At 33.7% G+C, this 23,197-nt stretch overlaps 1 protein-coding gene across 2 annotated transcripts in view; it reads left to right on the top strand.

Moving 5' to 3' along the window:
- Positions 1-10,136, top strand: part of MAGT1 (magnesium transporter 1) — a 42,002-nt gene extending 31,866 nt beyond the window's left edge. For both annotated transcript variants that reach the window (XM_010950597.3, XM_045513399.2), the window contains exons 8-10: positions 4,313-4,387; positions 6,724-6,814; positions 8,093-10,136. In XM_010950597.3, the coding sequence (XP_010948899.1) occupies positions 4,313-4,387; positions 6,724-6,814; positions 8,093-8,108 (182 nt within the window). In that variant the 3' untranslated portion in view covers positions 8,109-10,136. The remainder of the gene's footprint in view (positions 1-4,312; positions 4,388-6,723; positions 6,815-8,092) is intronic.
- Positions 10,137-23,197: the final 13,061 nt, after the last annotated feature.

The raw sequence follows: 23,197 nt of genomic DNA, 5'->3' as shown, positions 1-23,197 counted from the left end.
TGGTTAATATTACAAAGAATGTTTTCTTGCATATAAAAATAATTGGCATATCTCCAAATTCCCAGAAGTGAAGTTTGAAACAAACTGTATGACTCTATTGTTCTTCATATTTCACACAAATTGATTTCCAAAAGGCTTTTGCTTAAAAAGTGTAAGGAGATTTGCTGCCAGAAATATATATGTGCCCTGATGTCACTGGCAAGTCCTAACCATTGTTATGTATTCTCATTTTTTTAAGTGCTAATTCAATAGGCAAAAAAATTATTTAACTATAGCTTGAGCAATAATAATCACAGTAACTGAAACATTTTCCCACAATTCTTTAATCTTGCTTCATTTTATGCAAATGTCTTTGTCGTGTCATATATACTGTACTTTATTCTACTAGCTCTTTTATTTTTTATTTTTTTGTAATTGAAGTATACTTGATTTACAATATTGTGTTAGTTTCAGGTGTACGGCATAGTGATTTGGGGTTTTTTTTAAGATTATATTCCATCATAGGTTATTACAAGATACTGAATATAATTCCCTGTGCTGTACAGTAAACCCTTGTTATTTATCTATGTTACATATACTAGTTTGTATCTGTTAATCTCATATCCCTAATTTGTCCCTCCCTCCTCTCCCCTTTCATAACTATAATTTTGTTTTCTATGTCTGGGAGTCTGTTTTCTATTTTATATGTAGATTCATATATATATAATATACATATTTGTATATATGTATATACTCCCCTCCCCCACATTTCTTGATTTTGATGTCCTGTTTTACATCTTCATGCTTAGCCTTTTATTGTTTATTGTAGTTACACTCACTTTTACAATTTTTAAATTGTTTTTTAAATTTATACTGGCTTATTTAACTGATCTTAAATCCTTTTATATATTTGCCTTTCCTATTGTGATTTTCCCTTTCCTATAGATTTTGCTTTTTTTTCTATTTAAAGAAGACCCTTCAATATTTCTTTTAGGGTAAGTTTAGTATTGCTTTTAGTTTTCACTTGTTTGAGAAATTATTTATCTTTCCCTCTATTCTAAACAATAATCTTCCTAGGTAGAGTATCCTAGTTTTCAGGGTTTTCCCTTACAGGACTTTGAATATATCATGCCACTCCCTTCTGGCCTGCAAAGTTTCTGCAGAGAAATCAGCTAGTAGCTTTATGGAGGTTCCCTTGTAAGTGACTCTGTTTTTCTCTTGCTGTCTTTAGAATCCTCTCTTTATCTAGTTCCTTGTTATAATGATTGGCATTTCTATCAATAATCTTTCTTAATTCAGTTATCATTTTTATTACCACCTTTTTGAACTCAAAGTCTAGTAGACTGGTGAGCTCTGTTTCATTATTTGTTGTTTCAGGGGATTTCTCTTGTTCTTTTAATTGGGAGTAGTTCCTCTGCCTTTTTATTTTACTTAACTGTCTCTGTCTCTCTGAATTTAGGAGAAACAGTTATCTACTATGGTCTTGAAGGGCTGTTTTTATGTGGGAACATCCCTGTGTAGACTGTGTATATCCAGTGTTTTTGTTGCGAAGGTGGTTTTGGTATGGATGCCAGCTACATCTTTTCTCAGGGGTCCTTATCCTCTTGATACATGATGTGGTTAGTGTTGGAGTATCTAGAGCCTGTGCTGCATACGAGGTGGGGCTTCTGCTCTGTTCCAGGGCTGTCACTGCCCTGTCAGGGGTAGGGTCTGCTCCCACTTGTTGGAGTAGAAGCCCTGAGGGTGAGATGCAATCAGGGTTCATTGCCCTTGAGTGCATACCCTGCCCCAGAGGAAGTGATTGCTGAAGCAGGTGAGGCCTGTGTGTCATAGAGGCCCTCCCTGTGCACCATCTGTGTAAGTGCCCGCAGTTCCATCCAGAAGCAGCACAAGGTTGCGTCCCTTTGTTGTTTGTCCCAGATCTAGTGCAAAGCTGTGGTGTGCAGTAGGCTGGGGCTGAGGGTTGGGGCATTGTGGCAACAGGAAATGAGGTAGCCATGTTGCCACCTGAGATCTGGGTTTCCTCTGTGGCAGTCTTCTCCCAGGGCCTGTCTGCCCAAGATTAAGCGCTTAGCCATTGCATGTTCTTGTGGTGCCACCCCAGGCACCCCTTTCTGTCTATGCATAGCTAGACAGTCTTTGCTCAGATCTCACACCAAGCTGTGGTGTGGAGTGGACGCAGCCAGGGCGTTCACCCCTTCAGATTTGGATTTGTGGCTAGGTGGCAGCCACCAGCTCTCTCCTTCCTGATTGTCAGCAAGCTATCATGCGCGTTGCTTGCAAATGGAGTCTAGGCTTCCTCAGCCCTTCTGTCTGAGCGGATTTCCCAGCAGGCAAGGAGGCTTGTCTCTGCGCAGCACCCCAGGACTGGGATGCCCATACTGTGGCTCGACCTGCTCACTCCCCAGGGTGACAGTCCACCCATGTGGACCATCTCTTCTTTACAGATCCCTCCCAGGGGCGCACATCCTGACCCTACACCTTTTTTCCCCATCCTACCTAGTTATGTGGAAATCTTTCTTGCAGTTTTGGTTGTATAACAGTTCTTCTGCCAGTCTCCAGTTAGTTTTCCATGAAAATTTTTCCACATGTAGATGTATTTTTGATGTGTTTGTTGGGGGATGTGCACTCTACATCTTACTACTCTGCCATCTTGAACCCCAAACCTACTAGCTCATTAAATAGCCTAGTTCTTGTATCTTATGGAATAGCACCTCCTCTACTTTCTATTCAGTTCTCTCAGGGTAACCTGTAATCATGATTATGTAATTATTTATTATTTATTTTATTGTTTGTATCCCCCACTAGAGTGTAAACTTGTCCAAGGAATGGCCTATATTTCCTCTAACTTTGTAACCTCAACTGATTGTGTCTGCCATATAATAAGCAGCGTTAGTAAAAGTTTAAAGCATCTGTAAATGAAATGAAACACTACATATGGAAGTGCATCATGAGAACAACAGGACACAAAGACTTTGGTGGTATACTGTAAGATGGAAAGCACCTTCAAAGAAAAAGCATATAGACAAAAACAAACATATATACAAACATATATACAAAACATATATACAAAAACAAATATATACGTATGTACAAAAACAAACCATTTAAAAACAAAAGTCTCAACCATTGGAGTACCATATAACCAAAGCCTATAGACATGATCAATCTTTATACATACCTGCGTATAAAGAACACTAGTAAGAAAAAGTAATCACTGGAGAAGATGACTATGTTAAGCAACAAAAAACATGAATGGGTATCATCCCCAACAAGAGGCTATTGAAGAGAAATGTAAGATGATAGTGAAGGGATGAATAGACAGATTTAGAGCCAATTATAAATTCAGGCCTTATCTGAACACCTATTTTTCTCTTTCTGCTTGCCCACATGCGGTAGCATACAATGTGGATGTACATAATTAATTATGAGCATTTTAAACTGCTGTTTATATTCCCCAAACAGCAGGGTGAATCTCTCTTTTCTACTAGAATGCATTCTGTTTGCTTTAAAATTTGATTTTTCTTATTTTACTGTTCAACCATGCCATGTGTTACCTATTTGCATGAGTAGGTCTATTTTGTATTTATGTAGCTTCTATATTAAACTGAATAAAAGTGAGGTCATAGAATGTGGGATTTTATTTTTCATAAGAATAAGACAATTTAGGTAGGTTAGTAATAATTTGTGCTTTAAAGGTTAATTGTTGAAATTCTGGAAAACATTTAAGAAGTTTTTTTTTTAAATAAAAATTATTTGCTTTTCTCTATAAATGGTATACACTTCAAGTGTGTTCTTTTTTGGAGGGTAGTTGAAATAATTCAAAATGGCTATTTAATTTTTTAAAAATATGTAAGAGATTGGAGCAATAGTTGGAAGAATATTCCAGAAGGTTATTTCAATTCTAGAGGAAAATTCATACTTCATCTGTTAGTTATAGTGGGACATTTGTTTAAAATACCAGTTTTTATTTGTGCAAATGAAGTAATTTTCCAACCGTAATATTTTTTTATCTTCATAGTAATTAATTGTCTTACTCTATAGATACAAGATTACTTATTTAGTTACAATTTTTTTGTAATTAGGAGTTGAAGACTTAGGGGGAGGGTATAGCTCAGTGGTAGAGTGTGTGCTTGGCATGCATGAGGTCCTGGGTTCAATCCCTAGTACCTCCATTAAAATAAATAAATAAACCTAATTACCTCCCCCCCAAAAAAATTTAAAAAAAAAGAGTTGGAAGTTTATATATTTATTCATCCTATATTATTCTAGGAATATTCAAGTTGTATGTCCTTTTTATCTGTGTGAATTTCTCCTTAAACAATTTTCTAAGATGGTGGGGTTACCTTAGGGATGGTGCTTTTATGTGAAGCTGCTACGTCTGACATGGATATTGGAAAGCGAAAGAGTAAGTCTAATCATATGCCATAATGTAGCAATTTTTGCCTTTAATACAGAAAAAAAGTGTCCTCTTAATCACTTCCCCCATAGTTATGTTATCTTACTTCTTTATTATTATGAAAGTAAAATGTGCTCATTGTAGAAAATGGAGGAGAATGAAACATTTGGAGGGAGAGCTACCCATTATTCCACTATTGAAAAGCTAATATTTTAATGTTGTAATATAGTTCTTTCCATTTGTTAAAACATCTTTTCAGCTGTATGTATAACATTTTAAATTTTATACCCCCCTTTAATTGGAGTTAAAACATTTCACTAATACTTTCCTATATGTGATTTTTAATTTAAACTCTATTCTGTAATTTACTTAACCATTCTGATTCTGTTAAATGTTTAATTTTTTCTAGCTTTCATTATAATAATATTTATTTAGTGACTATTATGGTGTGTATTAAGTTTATCTTCATTTCATATTAATTCCTTAAAGTAGAATGACTTTGTGGTCCAGTGTCTGTTTTCAATTATCTTGCTGTTTGAAGCCAATGATGCCAAATTCTTCCTTCCCCCTCAAATGTTTTAATAATTTAGATTCTTACCAGTGGTATTTCAGAATGCTTGTTTCACTGTAACTTTATCAACATTAGATAACCTCACTAAAAATGTGTGTGTGTATACTTGCTAATCACATAAGGAGGAAATGTCATTTTCTGCATATTTGGTGTTTAGTGAAGTTGAATACTTTCTTAGGTGTTTATTAGCTGTTTGTGTTTTCCCTTTTGTAAAATGTCTTTTTGTCTTTTGATACTTACGTATTAGAGTCTTATTCCTTTCCCTATTTGTTTGCATGGACTTTTTATATATTAGAATATTCACACACTGGTATCTGTTACAAAGAAATGCTAAAAATGTAATTTAATTTATTTAACATGAAATCAGTTTAAGTCAGAGTTTCCCTTTTATGGTTAAAAAGTTAAATGTCATCAAAATTAACCTAACTTGATACATCTATTCACTCTTCCTTGTAGAAAAAAAATGATGACATTGGATTTTAAATTTGGGAGATACTTATTTTGCTGAATAAAAATGAATTTTTACATATTAGAAAAATGGAACTAATTTTTATCCAGTCAGTATGCATTCTTTCATTTCCTGGCTTTTGAAAAATTACCTATTTCAGTATTCATTATTGGGGAAAGGCCATCTGGGTCTTATACTGCTGGCATGAATTTAAATTGTAAAACATTTTGGTGACATATATTAAAATAGTCACGATTTAATCTTCTAAGATTATAAACTAATGAAATAATCACAAATAATAATAATAAATATTTCTTCAGCTCTTATTATGTGCCAGGAACTCCCCTAAGCACTTTTAGGTATTTGGAAAAAGTAGAATACAAACATATATTCAGAGTGAAACTGTGTATATACATGTATGTGTGCATTTGATTAGGGAAAAAAAAGGCTTCTACAATGAGCATGTGTTAATACTCATAAAAAGTACGTTTGATGTTTGCATTTTAGCCCCTAATGATATTGTGTGAAGATTTAAAAAGGAAAAACCATTATTCTCCAAGTAAAACAAAACTAAAGTCATTTTTAGTATTGGCCAATAAATATGTTTCCCTGGAGCTTCCACTGTTGTAGCACACATGCTTTCCCACTCCCCTACCTCTGTGCTCCTTAGCCAGTCTTAGTCCAGGGACTCAAAGAACCTCAATTTATGGGAATCATACTTGAGCATTGCAGGATCAGCATCTAGAATTAAAGTTGTTAACTGCTATGCTAAACAAGAGCATATGGGATTAATGGAGAGAGCTGTGAACTTAGGGCTAAGAATCAGGGTTTTTTTCCCCCTCATTATTCAAATGAGGAACCCATATTGAAGGAGTTCTTCATACAAGCAGTGTAATTACCTGTGCATGAATAAAGTACTTTCAAGTGAAGCTGTCACAATGATATCAGATGTCTTTAGGTCAGTATTTATTATTAATAATATAGTAAGGCCATATTAAGGCTTTAAAAGAAGTTTAGTGAGAGTGATTTTCTCGTCAGTAGTAAAACAGTGTTTCTAAATTCTTGACTGTGACAGCTTTAATGAAATTCAGTATTTCAATTAAACTGCACAAGTATGTAAATGGAACTGTTGTATTGTAATGGAGCAAATTAAAGGAGAAGGCAGACTCCTGAAGATATAAGAATGGGAATGAATTTTGTTACAAAGTTGAGATTTACCAGTAAATTATAGCCCTTGCTTTTCACTATTGGAAGTGTAGCCTAAAATTTATGCTCTGACTATTATGCTTAACATGCTCATTTTACTCTCTTTTTATTTTTCTATAGTAATGTGTGTAGCTGGTATTGGACTCGTTGTATTATTCTTCAGCTGGATGCTCTCTATTTTCAGATCTAAATATCATGGATATCCATATAGGTATGATTATTGTTCATTTATATAGTGATCAGCTATTCTTACAATGATTGGAGTTGATGTTGCTTTATAATATTTTTTCACTTTACCTCCAAAGTATTCTAGCTTCTAAAGCAAAGAGATAGGCTTTAATATAGGTATGTCACACGTAGAAATTAAGGTAATTATGATACAGTGAGCAATAGTATGTGATTTCTGTTCTCAGGGATATCATTCAGGGGTATTCTGACATCATCTAATTTAACCTAGAAATCCATCAAACACGTAATGATTAGAACATTTTATACAGTGTCTACTCACACAGTTCATTGTCTGCATACTTTACATCTTCTTGAGGACAAAATTATTCTTTAATTTTTTTTTAACTTTTAACTTATACTTTCAGGCTCTTTAGATGGCATAAACAGAACACTTGATTAGAATCCAGTTTGTAGAATGTATAATAAGAAGAATGTTTAAGAAGGTCTAATTGGCTTGAAACGTTCATAGAGATCTCTAAGGCTCAGGGAAGTAATTACTCTCCTGGTTATAAGTTCTTGGTTTTACTCTCTTAATAGTCAAGAGAAATGTACCTGTATATAATGGGAATGTTACAAGTTAGTTTTATAATCTGAGTGCCATTTACTATAATTCCTATTCTTTTAATACAGCATTGTCCTGTTGTATAAAAGACTATGAACACTAAAAGTAAAGTATATCAAGTGATATTTTTGAGACCCAAATTCATTCTTCATATTATTTTTAACACAAATTTTTATTAGATAGTTTTGAGCAACTCCCTGGTTGGTTCATTATAGGCAACATTCCTAAATGTATTTTGATCAATGAACAACTTAAATTAATCTTCTTTTGCATTTTTTCCCAGTAAACTTAAAGACCAAAACCTACTTGAACTTTTATCCTTGACTTATAATCTTCCAGCTTTATACTTTTATTCTTCTGTGCATGTACATTTTAAAATAATTTATCTTCTATAAAATGCTAACTAGAATGCAAGAGTAATCTTGCTGGGACTGCTTACTTATTTGATCACCATGGTTGATTCAATTATTAATTGGTGTCTCTCTTCAGGAGATACTTTAACTTGAAGTCATGTCTATTTCCTTTTCTCCTAAGACTACCTCAATATCTCAGTATTTCACACTTTTTGTTATTGGTGCTCAAAGTTTAGTATACATGTACCCAAACATTCTTTGATCTGTTAAAAATCAACATATTCATTAGAAGTAAACACTACTTTTCTTTCAGAGACTAATAGATTGATGTATGTTTTTGTTTCAGCTTTCTGATGAGTTAAAAAGGATTCCAGAGATATGTAGACACTGGAGTAATGGAAATTGAAAAATGGAAAACGTGCGTGTGAAAGGATGCAATTTGTGTATTTTGTATTACCTCTTTTTTTCAAGTGATTAAAATAGTTAATCATTTAACCAAAGAAGATGTATATAGTGCCTTAACAAGCAATTTTCTGTCAAAATCATGAAGTATTTGGATACAATTCTCTTAACCTTCCCTTCCCGGTAAACTTTATGGAACATTTAATTTAGTTGAATTAAATATTTTATAAAAATTTTAAAACTACTACTTCATTTTAATTAGAACAAAGTTCAGAACTGCTTTAGTTATTAACTTTTGGCAATCTGATTTTTTTGTTATCTTATCCAAAGGTGAGGGAAAAAGTCGTGACCAGATGTTCCTGCATATGCCTGTTACAGATAATAGCATCAGGAATCCATTCTTAGCTTTTCCATCTTTGCATGGGTGTGTATACTTTCCACATCTTTCCTTTTGGGAAAGAAATCATATGTGCTATGTGGTCTTCTGAAAATGGAACACCATTCTTCAGAGTATACATCTAGCCTTTAGGAAGAAAGACTAGCCAGTCCTCCTCTTCCCCCATCTTTCCTCCTGAAATACTGTGGAAACTATGCTTCTTGGTAGCTGTAGACATTAAGAAGTATCTCTGAGTACAGGATTATAATTTCTGCATGAATAGTGTTAACTACCTTTCATTTGAAACAATTTCAGGTTCATTCTGTCTCCCTAGTTTACTTTTATTTAAGGTGACCCCTCTCTAATAAAAATGTAGCTTAGCACTAAAATCAGTGTAAATTAAAAATGGTCTAAAATGTTTCTGCAAATTAGAGATTATCACTTCTTTCATTCGTACGTAAGAGAAAAAGATAGGTTCATCTGGTTAAGTTGATTTCTGTACTACAATTAAAACATATTTCTTTAACCCTTGTGTTAAGGAAAAGGACTCCCCTAGATTGGGAAAATAATTTAATCATGAAATATTAAGTTGTTGTCTATGAATAGAAAGTAAATGGTTCTTGAAAGCTATTCTGTTTTTTGCTGTTATTTTAGCCTTCATTTTCTCACTTTAAGTGGAGAAACAAAGTGATATTTGAAGTGGTTTTGTTTGAGTTTTTGTCTTTTCTGTCAGTGAAAATAACCATATGTGCTAACCAAATTTCTGTGAAGAATGAACAGAAATGGTTATCATTAGATCTAGCTATAACCTGCCCCATAGTTATGAAGAGTATCCTGAAATGCCAGTTATGGAAATATGAGAATTCTGATTGTGAACAAAATTTTAAGGAAATCTTAGAAGTATTACATTAAAATAATACTGTGACTGCCTGATACTATTTACAATTTAATAACTCTCCCATGTGGTCTAGAAATCTTATATAATAGAATTTTGAAGAAAGAGATGGATATAATTGCCTAAGAAGAAATGTTTTATGTGGGGTTTTTGTTTTTGTTAGTAGATTTGGTTGCTGAGGGAATATAGTTCACCTTTTTACTCTAATGGAGCTCGTTTTTGTTACTCACCTGTAAATTGTGTGATTCTGGATTCCGTATCTGCTGTTATACTTGTCTCAGGCCAAATAAATTTATGCTGTGATTCTTATGAGACCTGTATGAATATGCCCTGATTTGTACAGACTAACCAGGGGAATATTACTGCCATGTAATCTATATAGTCCCAGATAATTTGCCATAAGCATCAAAAGAATGTCAGTTTTTTGTATTTGTTTTGTCTCCCTTTCTCTGTAAGGAGAGAAGTTGCATTCTGGCTAAAATCTGTAGAAAGCAGATTTACTACAGTTAGAATAGTGTTACTTTTGTGGAAATGTTGAAATTAGCTTTCATCTGAAGTGCCTTAAGTAGACTCTTAATTTACTTTTCTAGTAATGGTTTAAATATTATTTGTTATGCATTAAAAATGCTATTCAAAATGGCACAGTGTAGTGGCAAAGATAACCAAATGTCTGGCTGTTTGCTTTTTGATTGTATCAATAAACTTTTATAATCTAAATTCTGAGTTTTTGGTTAATATCTAAAGAGGGTTGAATGTAAAACACTAAACTAGAATTTCAATATTAGGATATTCCATTTTGAAATTATAATTCAATTTCTTACTGTCCTAATAACAGTGAATTTGATAGGACAATTTACTGAACTATTTCTGTATTGAGATACATTCTTCCACAATTCCATACATTATCCTTCATTAATGTTATCACCCATTAGATTAGTCAAAACAGCCAAGATAAGTAGATGAATGGCTCTTTTCAATGGTTGGTCTACATTTTGTCCTAGTCAGTGAACACTGTGATCAGTTAATTCGCTTTTGGTACTTACTGATGTGAAACAGTTACCCAGACAGATTATCAAGTTATATAATACTGGACAGCAGTACATTTGCAAACAAGGAGCAGCAACACAGGACAAGAAGTAAAGAGATCTGGCTTTTAAACAACTTTTATTCCTTACTTAGTTCCTCCCTAGCTATGTAACCACAGGTAAGCCATATGAACCCCTCTGGAACTATCTATTTCTTTATTCTAATATGAGTGCATTGGATTAAGTCACCTCAGTGTTCCTTCCAGCCCTATTGTTCTATGATGCAAAATATTAAAGATATATTCAAATTTTGAATAGGTATTATTTGTGATATTCATGTTTGGTGTTGAATTAAATCAATTGAAATGTAGGATATTTTGTAGTCAGTTTCCTCAAGAAGCTGGGAAATACTTGTGGAGACCATTATAGCTGAAAATCATTTAATAATATACATTGAAATAGTTTTTTAGAAAGAATACATTTGAAGCCAATATGTTAATATCACATCTTGATTTAAGTGGGTTTCTGCCCAATTATGAGCAAGGATGAGATCAAAAGCTGTAATAGTTTGCCAATATTAGAGAAAGTCAAAGCCAAAGGGACTGTAGATACCACTTAATCAGTCCCTTCATTTTGACTGCTAGAGAAAACCTGCTGTAGAGACGTGAAGCAATTTACTGAAGATTACTCCAAGGAAATGCCTATAGGTTTCCTGTGTCGCTGCACATTTCCTATGAATTAGGTTTCACTTCAGGATGCAAATTACTCCCTGGAGAAATGGAAACTGTAGTCAGTCCATCTTCATTGTTTCCTGACATCTAGATTGCTGGAAGAAGGGTCCTAATTAGAGAAGCATTTCCCCAGAGGGACTAAAGCAGGCTTTAGAAGAGGAGAGGAGTTTCAACTGACTCCCTTTAATCTGTGAAAGTAGAACTTAGGTGGGGAGACAACGGGTTTTATTCAGAAGGAAACCAGTCACAAGAGCCTAGAGATTACTCTTCAGAATTATTTGTCTATACATCCCTTTCACTCTGTGTTCTCAAATTTCCTGCTTGTAATTAGGGGGAAAATACCAGTGACTGTCAATCAATAGAGAAATGAAATCAAAACCAAAATGACATACTACCTCAGACCCATTTGGATGGCTATTATAAAAAAAATAGAAAATAAGTGTTGGGAAAGATATAAAGAAATTGGGACCTTTGTGCATTTTTGGGTGGTGGGAATGTAAACTGGTGTGGCTGCTATGGAAAATAATATGGCAATTTGTAAAAAAAAAAACTAAAAATAGAATTCCCAGCTCATATGACTTAATAAGAAAAAAACAAACAATCCAATCCAAAAATGGGCAGAAGACCTAAACAAGCAATTCTCCAAGGAAGACATACAAATGATTAATAGGCACATGAAAAAATGCTCAATGTCACTAATTATCAGAGAAATGCAAATCAAAACTTCAATGAGGTATCACCTCACACCAGTCAGAATGGCCATCATTCAAAAGTCCACAAATGACAAATGCTGGAGAGGCTGTGGAGAAAAGGGAACCCTCCTACACTGCTGGTGGGAATGCAGTTTGGTGCAGCCACTGTGGAAAACAGTATGGAGATTCCTCAAAAGACTAGGAATAGACTTACCATATGACCCAGTCATCCTGCTCCTGGGCACATATCCAGAAGGAACCCTACTTCAAAATGACACCCGCACCCCAATGTTCATAGCAGCACTATTTACAATAGCCAAGACATGGAAACAGCCTAAATGTCCATCGACAGATGACTGGATAAAGAAGTGGTGATCTATTTATACAATGGAATACTACTCAGCCATAAAAACCGACAACATAACGCCATTTGCAGCAACATGGATGTTCCTGGAGAATATCATTCTAAGTGAAGTAAGCCAGAAAGAGAAAGAAAAATACCATATGAGATCGCTCATATGCGGAATGTAAAAAAAAAAAAATACAAAACACAAACAGACTCATAGACATAGAATACAAACTTGTGGTTGCCAGGGGGTTGGGGAGTGGGAAGGGACTGGTATTTCAAAATGTAGAATAGATAAACAAGATTGTACTGTGTAGCACAGGGGAATATATACAGGATCTTGTAGTGGCTCACAGCGAAAGAGAATGTGACAATGAATGTATGTATGTTCATGTATAACTGCAAAATTGTGCTCTACACTGGAATTTGACACAACATTGTAAAATAACTATAACTCAATAAAAAAAGTTTAAAAAAAAAAGAATTCCCATACGATCCAGCAATTCCACTTCTGGGTACAGATCCAAAAGAATTAGAAGCAGAATTTCAAAGAGATAATTTGTACACCTACATTATTATTCACAATATTATTCACAATAGACAAAAAGTAGCAGCAAACCATGTGTTCATCCGTGTATGAATGAAAAAGCAAAATGTATATGCACACAATGGTACACTATTCAGCCTTAAAAAGGAAGGAAATTCTAATGTATAACATGATGAACTTTGAGAACATTATGCTGACTAAAATAAGCCAGTCATAAAAAGACAAATACTGTATAATTCCACTTATATGAGGTATATAAAGTAGTCAAACTCATAGAGACAGAAAGTAGAACGGTGGTTGCCAGGGGCGTGGGGAAGGGGGAAGGGGGAGTTATTATTTAATGGATATAGAGTTTCAGTTTTGCAAGTTGAAAAAAATGCTGGAGGTTGATTGCACAACAGTAAGTGAGTTAACAGTACTGAACTGTACATTGTAAAATGGTAAAGATAGCATGGTTTATGTATATTTTACCACAATTCAAAATTAAATACTAATGCCTTGGTTCCAACCCCATACTGGCATATCTTCACTTACACCACTATGTTTTTGACCATTGTCCTGAAAATATGAGTACAGCTGAATAGAGTTTGACTCATGCTGGAAATGTTGAAGTATGATCTTCAGGCTCTTTGGGTGACAATTTAAGGGCATACATATAAACCCTGCCTTCAGAATCAGTGATGATTAGTATATTCCAATTAATGCTTTGTAAATAATGGCTTCTAGCTGGGAAAAAACTCATTAAGATGTGTTGGCTCCACCAAATATTCAGACTCAGAAATGTTGCATTTGATCTGAACTTTCCAGTTTATAATGCCTGGCCATGGCTCTGTGGCCAGCAGTTGCAGCTAGAAAACTTTGGGTCTGAAGTTCTTCTTATGATCGTCAAATAAAATAAATGAAATGTTTTCTCTCCAAAACACAGCTCAAACATTATAATTTATGGGAAGCTTTCCTGACCTCCCAGTTTGGGTTTTATATCCTTCCTGTCTTCTTCAGAGCATCTCTGTTACTCTATCATGTAATTGCCCTGTCCCTCCCATAAACTATAAGTTCCTTGGGAACAGAGGCATTGTCATATCTTTGTATGCTCATTTTCTAAAATGTATTCATAGTATATGTTAAGTAAAATCCCATTGATTGAATAAAGTAAAAAGGTCTTTAAAGTTACTTGCAGTCTTGTGGTGGAAAGAAGCATGTAAACATATGCAGTCCTAGTGGAAAAATATGTGTTATGCCATGGGTGCAGAGGAAGGTTTGATCACTTTCTTGAGGTTGGGTGGGAGAGGGAGGGACAGGCTTCTGTGATAGGAATCGACATTTTAAAGGATGATTAGTTCACAAGATCGTTTTTTAAAGTACTGAACTGCCAAATGATTCTTATTAGTATAGTATCATTTCAGAACTTAAATAGCTGAAGTCAGAGTCATTTACATCCTGAGTCATACCTGAAGAATTACAAGGTACATGATAATTTCTAAATGAACAAAAGGAATACTTTAAAAATGTTCTTACCACTCTTGTCCTTCTTCCTGTTTTAAAAATTCTTCCAAAGTATCTCATTTTAATGACCAATTCCCAAGTTATTAGTAACTCTGAACATCTTTTCTTATATTTATTAGTCATTTGTATTTCTCTTAGAACCAGTTTGGGCCTTCATCTAATCCCAAAGGTCTCCTTAGAATTGAGGTAGAGGAACTTTATGGAAACAGAAGATAGTAGGGATATTTGAGGTGAAAAAGAAAAAAAGAGGAAGGCAGGATTCCACGACCAATTCCAGGACCCCTGAAAACCCACCTACTTTTATTCCTCCGTGGTCAGAGTTCCTCCTTTTACCTCCCTTTTTTTTTCCCTCAAAGGTCAAATTTATTCTCACAAGGCTAACTCCTCCTCACCTCTTTTAATCAAAGTTTTCTTTCTTAATCATTCTACTTGGAAAGACTCAAGCCAGACATACAAGGAATCCTGGTTCCTGGTTCCTGGTCCTTTTTCAGATGTAACAACATCTGAGGACATGTAGAAGAGAATGACAATTTTATCTCAGATTGTAATAAAATACCAATGTTTTCATAATATACAAAATAAATACTAAAATACCAGTACTACCATTTTTCTATAGTATCATACATATTATTCAAGTCTTAACAGCTTAGCAGATGAAAGGAAGATGAAATTCCCAGATAGTGACTAGCCAGCTAGTTCTCTCAAATGTTAAGTCACATTAAGATAATATTAGGAGTAAATGTAATAAAAGATGTGCAAGATATATACTGGAAACTACAAAACATTGTTGAGAGAAATTAAAGAACACTTAAAGGATATACCCTGTTCACAGATTTTAATATTCCATATTGTAGAGCTCTCAATTTTCATATCAATTCCAAAAAAATTACACAAGATTTCTGTATGTGTGTGAAGATTGAAATGGTGATTTTAAAATATATATGGAAATATGAAGGGCCAAAAATAGCTAAGGCAGAAAACGGCAAAGTGAACAGCTCAGAGGACACATCCCATCACAGAAACACTGAAAAAAGAGCAAAAACTGCCAGAATCAGCTTACTTGGAGCTCTGGAAAATTGTCAAAAGTTTGAAGCAACCAAATGGATACTGAATCAAGGAAAAGAAAATTTAAGCATGGTAGGAGAACTTTGTGATGTTTTAGCCTTGCACCACCCCGCTACATTGGTGTGGCAGAGTTTTGAAGGTAACACTCTGTGTTCCCAGTGTGGTGGTTGGTCCCAAAGAGAGCAGAGCAGACTTTGTTCCCAAGAAATTGTGTTTTGACCTGCCTGTGGATTCCCTGAAGAAATGACACAAAAGGCTTGCCTTAGTTTCACCTAACTATTCAGGACAGAAAAGCAGCTATGCACAGCATGCTCCTTGAAAATATTAAAAGATGAATGAACAAGCCACTGCTGCCTGGGGCAAAACATTGTAGCAAACAATACAAGTGCCAAAAGTCTGGGAGGAAAAGCTGAGGAGAGACTTACTTTAGGAAACAAAGGCTTTATATACCCATAACAGGATGCATGCTCAGAATAGACTTAATAGTTCTCTAAGCTTTCACTTGTGACTAATCTTTATGCTCAGTGCAAGCAAGAAGTGAAAGCTAAGACACAGTTGTAAACTGACTAAGTGTTGAAGAACTGTACCAACACCAGGCCAATCAGCAAAGACTGAAAGAGTATTTTCTTTCCCCCTTCCTTCCTTCCTTTCTCTTTCTTTCTTTCTTTCTTTCCTTTCTTTCTTTCCTTTCTTTTCTTTTCTTTTCTTTTCTTTTCTTTTCTTTTCTTTTCTTTTCTTTTCTTTTCTTTTCTTTCTTTCTTTCTTTCTTTCTTTCTTTCTTTCTTTCTTTCTTTCTTTCTTTCTACCTCCAGATGTTTAAGGAAATCATTCTCATATCATTAGATAACCACTAAGCTAGTGAAACAGAGACTTCAATGTCCACACATGACAAAAAGTACAGTCTTTACAAAAATACTTTAGGACGTTCACTAAGCAAGAACTACAACCTACGACATGCAGCAACAAACACTAGGAAAGGAGGAGAATCTTATCTCCAGAGTTGCCACATTATAATATCAAAATTGTCCAGTTTTCAACAAAAAATTATTAGGTACATGAGGGAAGAGAAAGTATAGCCCATTCACAGGCAAGAAAGGAAATTAATAGAAACTATACTTTAGGAAGCCTAGACATTGGACTTGCTAAAAAAGATTTTAAATCAGCTATTTAAAATATATTCCGAGAGCTAAAGGAAACCATGTCCTAAAAATACCAAAGGAAACCAGGTGAACAATGTCTCACCAAATAAGAATATCAATAAAAAAGAATTATAACAAAATGTTAATTATGTGAGGTAAAAGATGTGTTAACTAACCTTATTGTGTTAAGCATTTCACTATATATATATGTGTGTGTATCACATCATCATGTTGTACACCTTAAACTCTGTCAACAAAGCTAGAAAAGATAAAACATTATCCTTGGAGGAAAAAAAAGATATATAAAACATAGAAATTATTGATCTGAAAGATGTATTACTGAAAAAAATTACTAGAGGACTTTAAAAACATATTTAAGCAGACAAAAGAAATAAATAGTGAACATGAAGATGAATCAATTACAGTTATCCAGTTGGAGAAGCAGAAAGGAAAAGAATAAAGACAACAGAACCTAAGAGACAACATCAAGCACACCAATACACATAATGGGTGTTCCAGCAGAAGAGGAGAGGGAGGAAATGCAGAAAGAATACATGAAGAAATAATGGCTGAAACTTCCCAATTTGATGGGAGACATGAATCTACACATCTAAGAAGCTCACCAAACTCCAAGTAAAATAAACACCGAGCTCCACACCAAGACAGACAGAGAGACAGAGAATATTGAAAGTACCAAGAGAAAAGTGATTTTTCACTTAAAAGAGATCCTCAATAGAATTAACAACCAATTTCTCATTAGAAACCAAGGAAGTCCGAAAATAGTGGGATGACATATTTAAAGTCCTGAAAGAAAAAAAATGTCAAGCAGGAATTCTAAATCTGCCATAACAGTCCTTCAAAAATGAAGAAAAAATGAAGACATTCCCAGATAAACAAAAGCTGAGTTTGTTTCTAGTAGATCTGGACAATAAAAAATGCTAAAGCAAGACTTTCAAGCTGAAATTGAAATACACTAGACAGTAACTCAAAACCATATGAAGCAATGAAGAGCACTAGTAAATGTAAATACATAGGTAAATATAAAAGCCAGAATTATTGCCTTCTTGGGTAATAAACTCCTCTTTATTTTCATATATGACTTAAAAGAATGTGCATAAAATAATAAATTATATTAATGAGTATACAATGTATAAAGATATGTTTGATGGTAGCAACATAAAAGGGGAAAGATGGAGCTGTGTAGGATCAGAGTTTTTATATACTATTGAAGGTAAGTTGGCATTATTTCACACTCGATTGTTCTAAATTTGATTTATTATAGTTCCCAGGATAACCACCAATAAAATGTAAAATTACACAAAATAGGAAATAAGAGAATAAAAATGATACATTCCAAAATCAATTAAGCACAAAAGAAAGCAGTAATGGAGGGATTGAAGAACAGAGTATATATGACATATAGAAAACAAATAGTAGTTCCTGGAGAATGTCATTCTAACTGAAGTAAGCCAGAAAGAGAAAGAAAAATACCGTATGAGATCACTCATATGTGGAATCTAAAAAAAAAAAAAATGAACATAAATACAAAACAGAAACAGACTCATAGACATAGAATACAAACGTGTGGTTGCAAAGAGGGTAGGGGCTGGGAAGGGACAAACTGGGATTTCAAAATTTGTAGATACTGACCGGCATATGCAGAATACATAAGCAAGATTATACTGTATAGCACAGGGAAATATATACAAGATCTTGTGGTAGCTTACAGTGAAAAAAAAATGTGACAATGAATATCTGTATGTTCAGGTATAATTGAAAAATTGTACTCTACACTGGAATTTGACACAACATTGTAAAATGACTATAACTCAGTAAAAAATGTTTAAGAAAAAGAAAACAAATAGTAAAATAGCAGAAATAAGTCCTTCCCTATTACTAATTACATAAATGTAAATGGATTAAACTCTCCAATAAGAAGGCAGAGAATGGCAAAATAGATTTAAAAAAAATCCACAATACAACTATAGGCTGTCTACAAGAGACTCAATTTAGATTCAGACACATATGTCGAATGAAAGAATGAGAAAAGATATTCCATGAAAATAACAACCAAAGAGAGCTGAGGTAGCTATACTAATATAAGAAAAAATTGACTTTAAGTTAAAAATTGTTACAAGGGATAAAAAAAGACATTATGTATTGATAAAGTGTCAATCCATTAAGAGAATATAATAATTATAAACATATATGCACCTAACAATGTTTCCCCCAAATATATGAAGAGAATATCAATAGAATTAAAGGGAGAAACAGTACACAATTCTAAAATAAGTGTTGGAAACTTCCCTACTCCATTTTTAATAATGAATAAAACAACCAGAATGATGCTCATTAAGGAAACAGGGCTTGAGCAACACTATAAACCAACTAGACTGACAGACTTACACAGAACACTTCACCCAACAAGAGCAGAATTCCCATTTCTATCAAGTGCACATGGAACATTCTCCAGTTTACACCATATTTTAGGCCACAAACATTACTCAATAAATTTTAAAAGATTGAGGGGGCAGGGTGTGGGAAGGGACAGATTGGGATATCCAAATTTGTTGATACTGACAGGCATACGTAGGTAGATAAACAAGATTATACTGTATAGCACAGGGAAATATATACAAGATCTTGTGGTAGCTCACAGGGAAAAAAATGTGACAATGAATGTATGTATGTTCATATATAACTGCAAAATTGTGCTCTACACTGGAATTTGACACAACATTGTAAAACGACTATAACTTAATAAAAAATGTTAAAAAAATTTTAAAGATTGAATCATACAAAATATCTTCTATAATTACAATGGAACAAAACCAGAAATCAATAACAGAAGGACATGTGGAAAATTCACAAATATGTGGAAATTAAACAGCATACTCTTAAACAATCAATGGGTCAAAGAGGAAATAGCAAAAGAAATTAGAAAATACTTTGAGATGAATTAAAAAAAAAGGAACATAACATACAAAAACATAGGATGCAGTGAAAGCATTGCTCAGGGAGAAAATTATATCTGTAAATGCCTACATTATAAAGAAGAAAGATCTCAAATCAATAATCTACCATTAGAGCTTAACTAGAAAAGAAGAATCTATGGGTTTAGAAGAAACTATATATAAAAGACATACAGAATTTATACCCAAAGCTAGCAGAAGGAAGGAAATACTAAAGATTAGATTAGAATGGAGATATGCAAAATAGAGAATAGAAAACAACAGAGAAAATCAACAAACCAAATATTGGTTTTTAGAAAAGATCAACAAATTATTAAGTTTCCTTAAGTATAGACTTTCAAAAATATTGAATAATTTATTCAACTCTTACTGGTTTATGAGAAAGAAACACTATTTGGTTTGGAGCTATAAGATTAATCTTGTATGGTTTACTTTTTTATTGAGGTGTAAATGATATACAATATTACATTAGTTTCAGGTATACAGCATACCGATTTGATATTTGTGTATATTGCAAAATGATCACCACAATAAGTCTAGTTAATATACACTTACAATTTTTTTCTTGTGATGAGAACTTTAAGATTTACTCTTAGCAAGTTTCAAAAATGCAATACAGTATTATTAACTATAGTCACCATGGTATACATTATATCCCCATGATTTATTTATTTTATAACTGGAAGTTTGTACCTGGTTTACTTTTTTTTAACTGTAAAATTTTTTAAAAAATTTTTAAACATTTTTTATTGAGTTATAGTCGTTTTACAATGTTGTGTCAAATTCCAGTGTAGAGCACAATTTTTCAGTTATACATGAACATACATACATTCATTGTCATACATTATTTTTCACTGTGAGCTACCACAAGATCTTTTTTTTCTTTTTTTTCCCACAAGATCTTGTATATATTTTCCTGTGCTACACAGTATAATCTTGTTTATCTATTCTACATTTTGAAATCCCAGTCTGTCCCTTCCCACCACCTGCCCCCTTGGCAATCACAAGTTTGTATTCTATGTCTATGAGTCTGTTTCTGTTTTGTATTTATGTTTTGTTTGTTTGTTTGTTTGTTTTTAGATTCCACATATGAGCGATCTCATATGGTATTTTTCTTTCTCTTTTTGGCTTACTTCACTTAGAATGACATTCTCCAGGAACCTCCATGTTGCTGCAAATGGCGTTATGTTGTCGGTTTTTATGGCTGAATAGTATTTCATTGTATAAATATACCACATATTCTTTATCCAGTCATCTGTTAATGGACATTTAGGCTGTTTCCATATCTTGGCAATTATAAATAGTGCTGCTATGAACATTGGGGTGCAAGTGTCCTGGTTTACTTTTAAATATGCTGTTCTCCCCTGTTATTTTCACAATGTGAGTGAAGAGGCTGTTTTAATTTCTCTTATGTTAAAGAAAAAAACTAGACAGACCTATGAGAAAAATGAATTATTTTATGATTTTTAATTATATTCATTTTAAATGGGCTTTATTTTTTGAGCACTTTTAGGTTTACAGGAAAACTGAGCAGAGTACTGAATTTTCTCATATACCACCTCATCCCCCTACCGAGCTTCCCCTATTATTACTTACTTGAATTAGTGCGGCACATTTGTGACAATTGGTGAACCTACATTGATACATCATTATCACCCAGAATCCATAGCTTACATAAAAGTTCACTCTTGGTGTTGGACTTTCTATGGGTTTGGAGAAATGAATAATGACATATACCCACCATTATAGTAACATACACAATAGTTTCACTGCTCTAAAAGCCTTTGTGCTGTTCCTATTCATCAATCTCTCCCCACAACAACCCTGGCACTCTTTTTCACTGTCTTTTTACTGTCTAATCTTTTTACTATCTCTGTAGTTTTGCCTTTTCTAAATATCAGATAGTTGGAATCATATATAGTACTTAGCCTTCTCGAATTGGATTCTTTCACTTAGTAACAGGCATTTACATTTCCTCCATGCATTTCCATGGCTTGATATCTAATTTCTTTTAGGGCTGAATAATATTCTACTGTCTGGTGGTGCCACAGTTTACTTATTCAGTCACCTACTGAAGGCAATCCTGGTTGCTTCAAGGTTTTGGTAACTATGAATAAATTTGTTATTAACATCTGCGTGAAGATTTTTGTGTTGATGTAAATTTTCAATTCATTAATGCATTCATTCTTGCAAGTGTGGGATCATATGGTAAAAGTATGTTTAGCTTTATGTTTAGCAAGAAACTTTCCAAAGTGGCTGTACCATTTTGCATTCCTACCAGCAATGAATCAGAGTTCCTGTTGCTCCACGTCGTCACCAGTTTTTGGTGTTGTCAGTGTTTTGGATTTTAGCCATCCTGATAAATGTGTAATGGTATCTCATTGTTCTTTTAATTTGCAGTTCCCTAATGAAGTATGATGAGCATTTTTTGCCCACAAGCTTATTTGCTATCAGTATATCTTCTTTGATGAGATGTCTGTTCAGTTCTTTTGTTACTTTAAAATTGGGTCTTTGTCTTCTTATTGTTGAATTGTAAGGGTTTTTTTGTTTATTTTGGGTATCAGTCCTTTATCAGATATATTTTGCAAAGATTTTCTCCTAGTCTGTGGCTAAACTTTTCACGCTTTTACCAGTGTGTCTTACAGAGCAGAAGTTTTTAGTTATAATAAAGTCCAAGTTATCAATTTTTTCTTTAACTGATCATGCTTTTTGTGTTGCATCTAAGAAGTCATTGATAAATCCATGGTCACTTAGATTTTTTCCAACTTTATCTCGTAGGAGTTTGACAGTTTTGTGTTTTTAATTTAGATCTATGATCCATTTTCAGTTAATTTTTATGAAAGTTGTAAGGTCTGGGTCTAGACTCATTTTCTTTCCATATGGATGTCCAACTATGCTAGCACTATTTGTTGAAGACTGTCCTTTCCCAATTGAATTGCCTTTGGTCCTTGTTTCACATCAGTTGACTCTATTTGTGTGGGATTATGTCTGGGCATTCTGTTCTGCCATTGATCTATTTGTCTCTTCTTTCACCAATATCACACTGTCTTAATTTTAAATTCACATTCGTTTTTTGAACAGGAAATACACCCACATGTATTTACAAAATATAAAAGGTGCAAAGAGTATATAGTGAAGTATAGTGAAGTATATTGAAGTTTCTTCCTACCCTGTTCGCCCTCAACTCCCACTTTCAGGTTACATTCCCAAAGTAAACACTATTATCACGTATAATTTTCATTCTTTCAGAATTATTTTGCTTCTCATCCTCTCTCTCACTCTTGCTCTTACTTTTGCTCTCTCCCAAACACTAACACTAATATACAGTGTTATGCAACTTGTTTTTTCCCATTTAACAATATAACCAGAAAAACATCTCATATATGTACATCTGTATCTGCTCTTTTTTAAAAAAAGTTTTTATTGTAGTAAAAAATGTAACCATTTTAAGTGTACACTTCAGACAGCATTAAGTATATTCACATTGTTGTGATCTCTAGGACTGTTTAATCTTGCAATATTGAAACTTTATACCTACTAAACACTAATGCCCCCCTCCCCTCCCCTACCCATCTCCCCAGTCCTTATCAACCATCTTTTTACTTTCTGTTTACATGATTTTGACTACTTAAAATACTTCATACGAGTGGAATTATACAGTATTTGTCTTTTCGTGGCTGACTTATTTCACTTGGCATAATATTCTCAAAGTTCATCTATGTTGTAGCATGTGAAAGGATTTCTTTCTTTTTTAAGGT

Source organism: Camelus bactrianus, chromosome X (assembly GCF_048773025.1).
Source record: "Camelus bactrianus isolate YW-2024 breed Bactrian camel chromosome X, ASM4877302v1, whole genome shotgun sequence".
Classification (NCBI taxonomy): domain Eukaryota; kingdom Metazoa; phylum Chordata; class Mammalia; order Artiodactyla; family Camelidae; genus Camelus; species Camelus bactrianus.
This window is presented reverse-complemented; position numbering and strand designations above follow the sequence as displayed.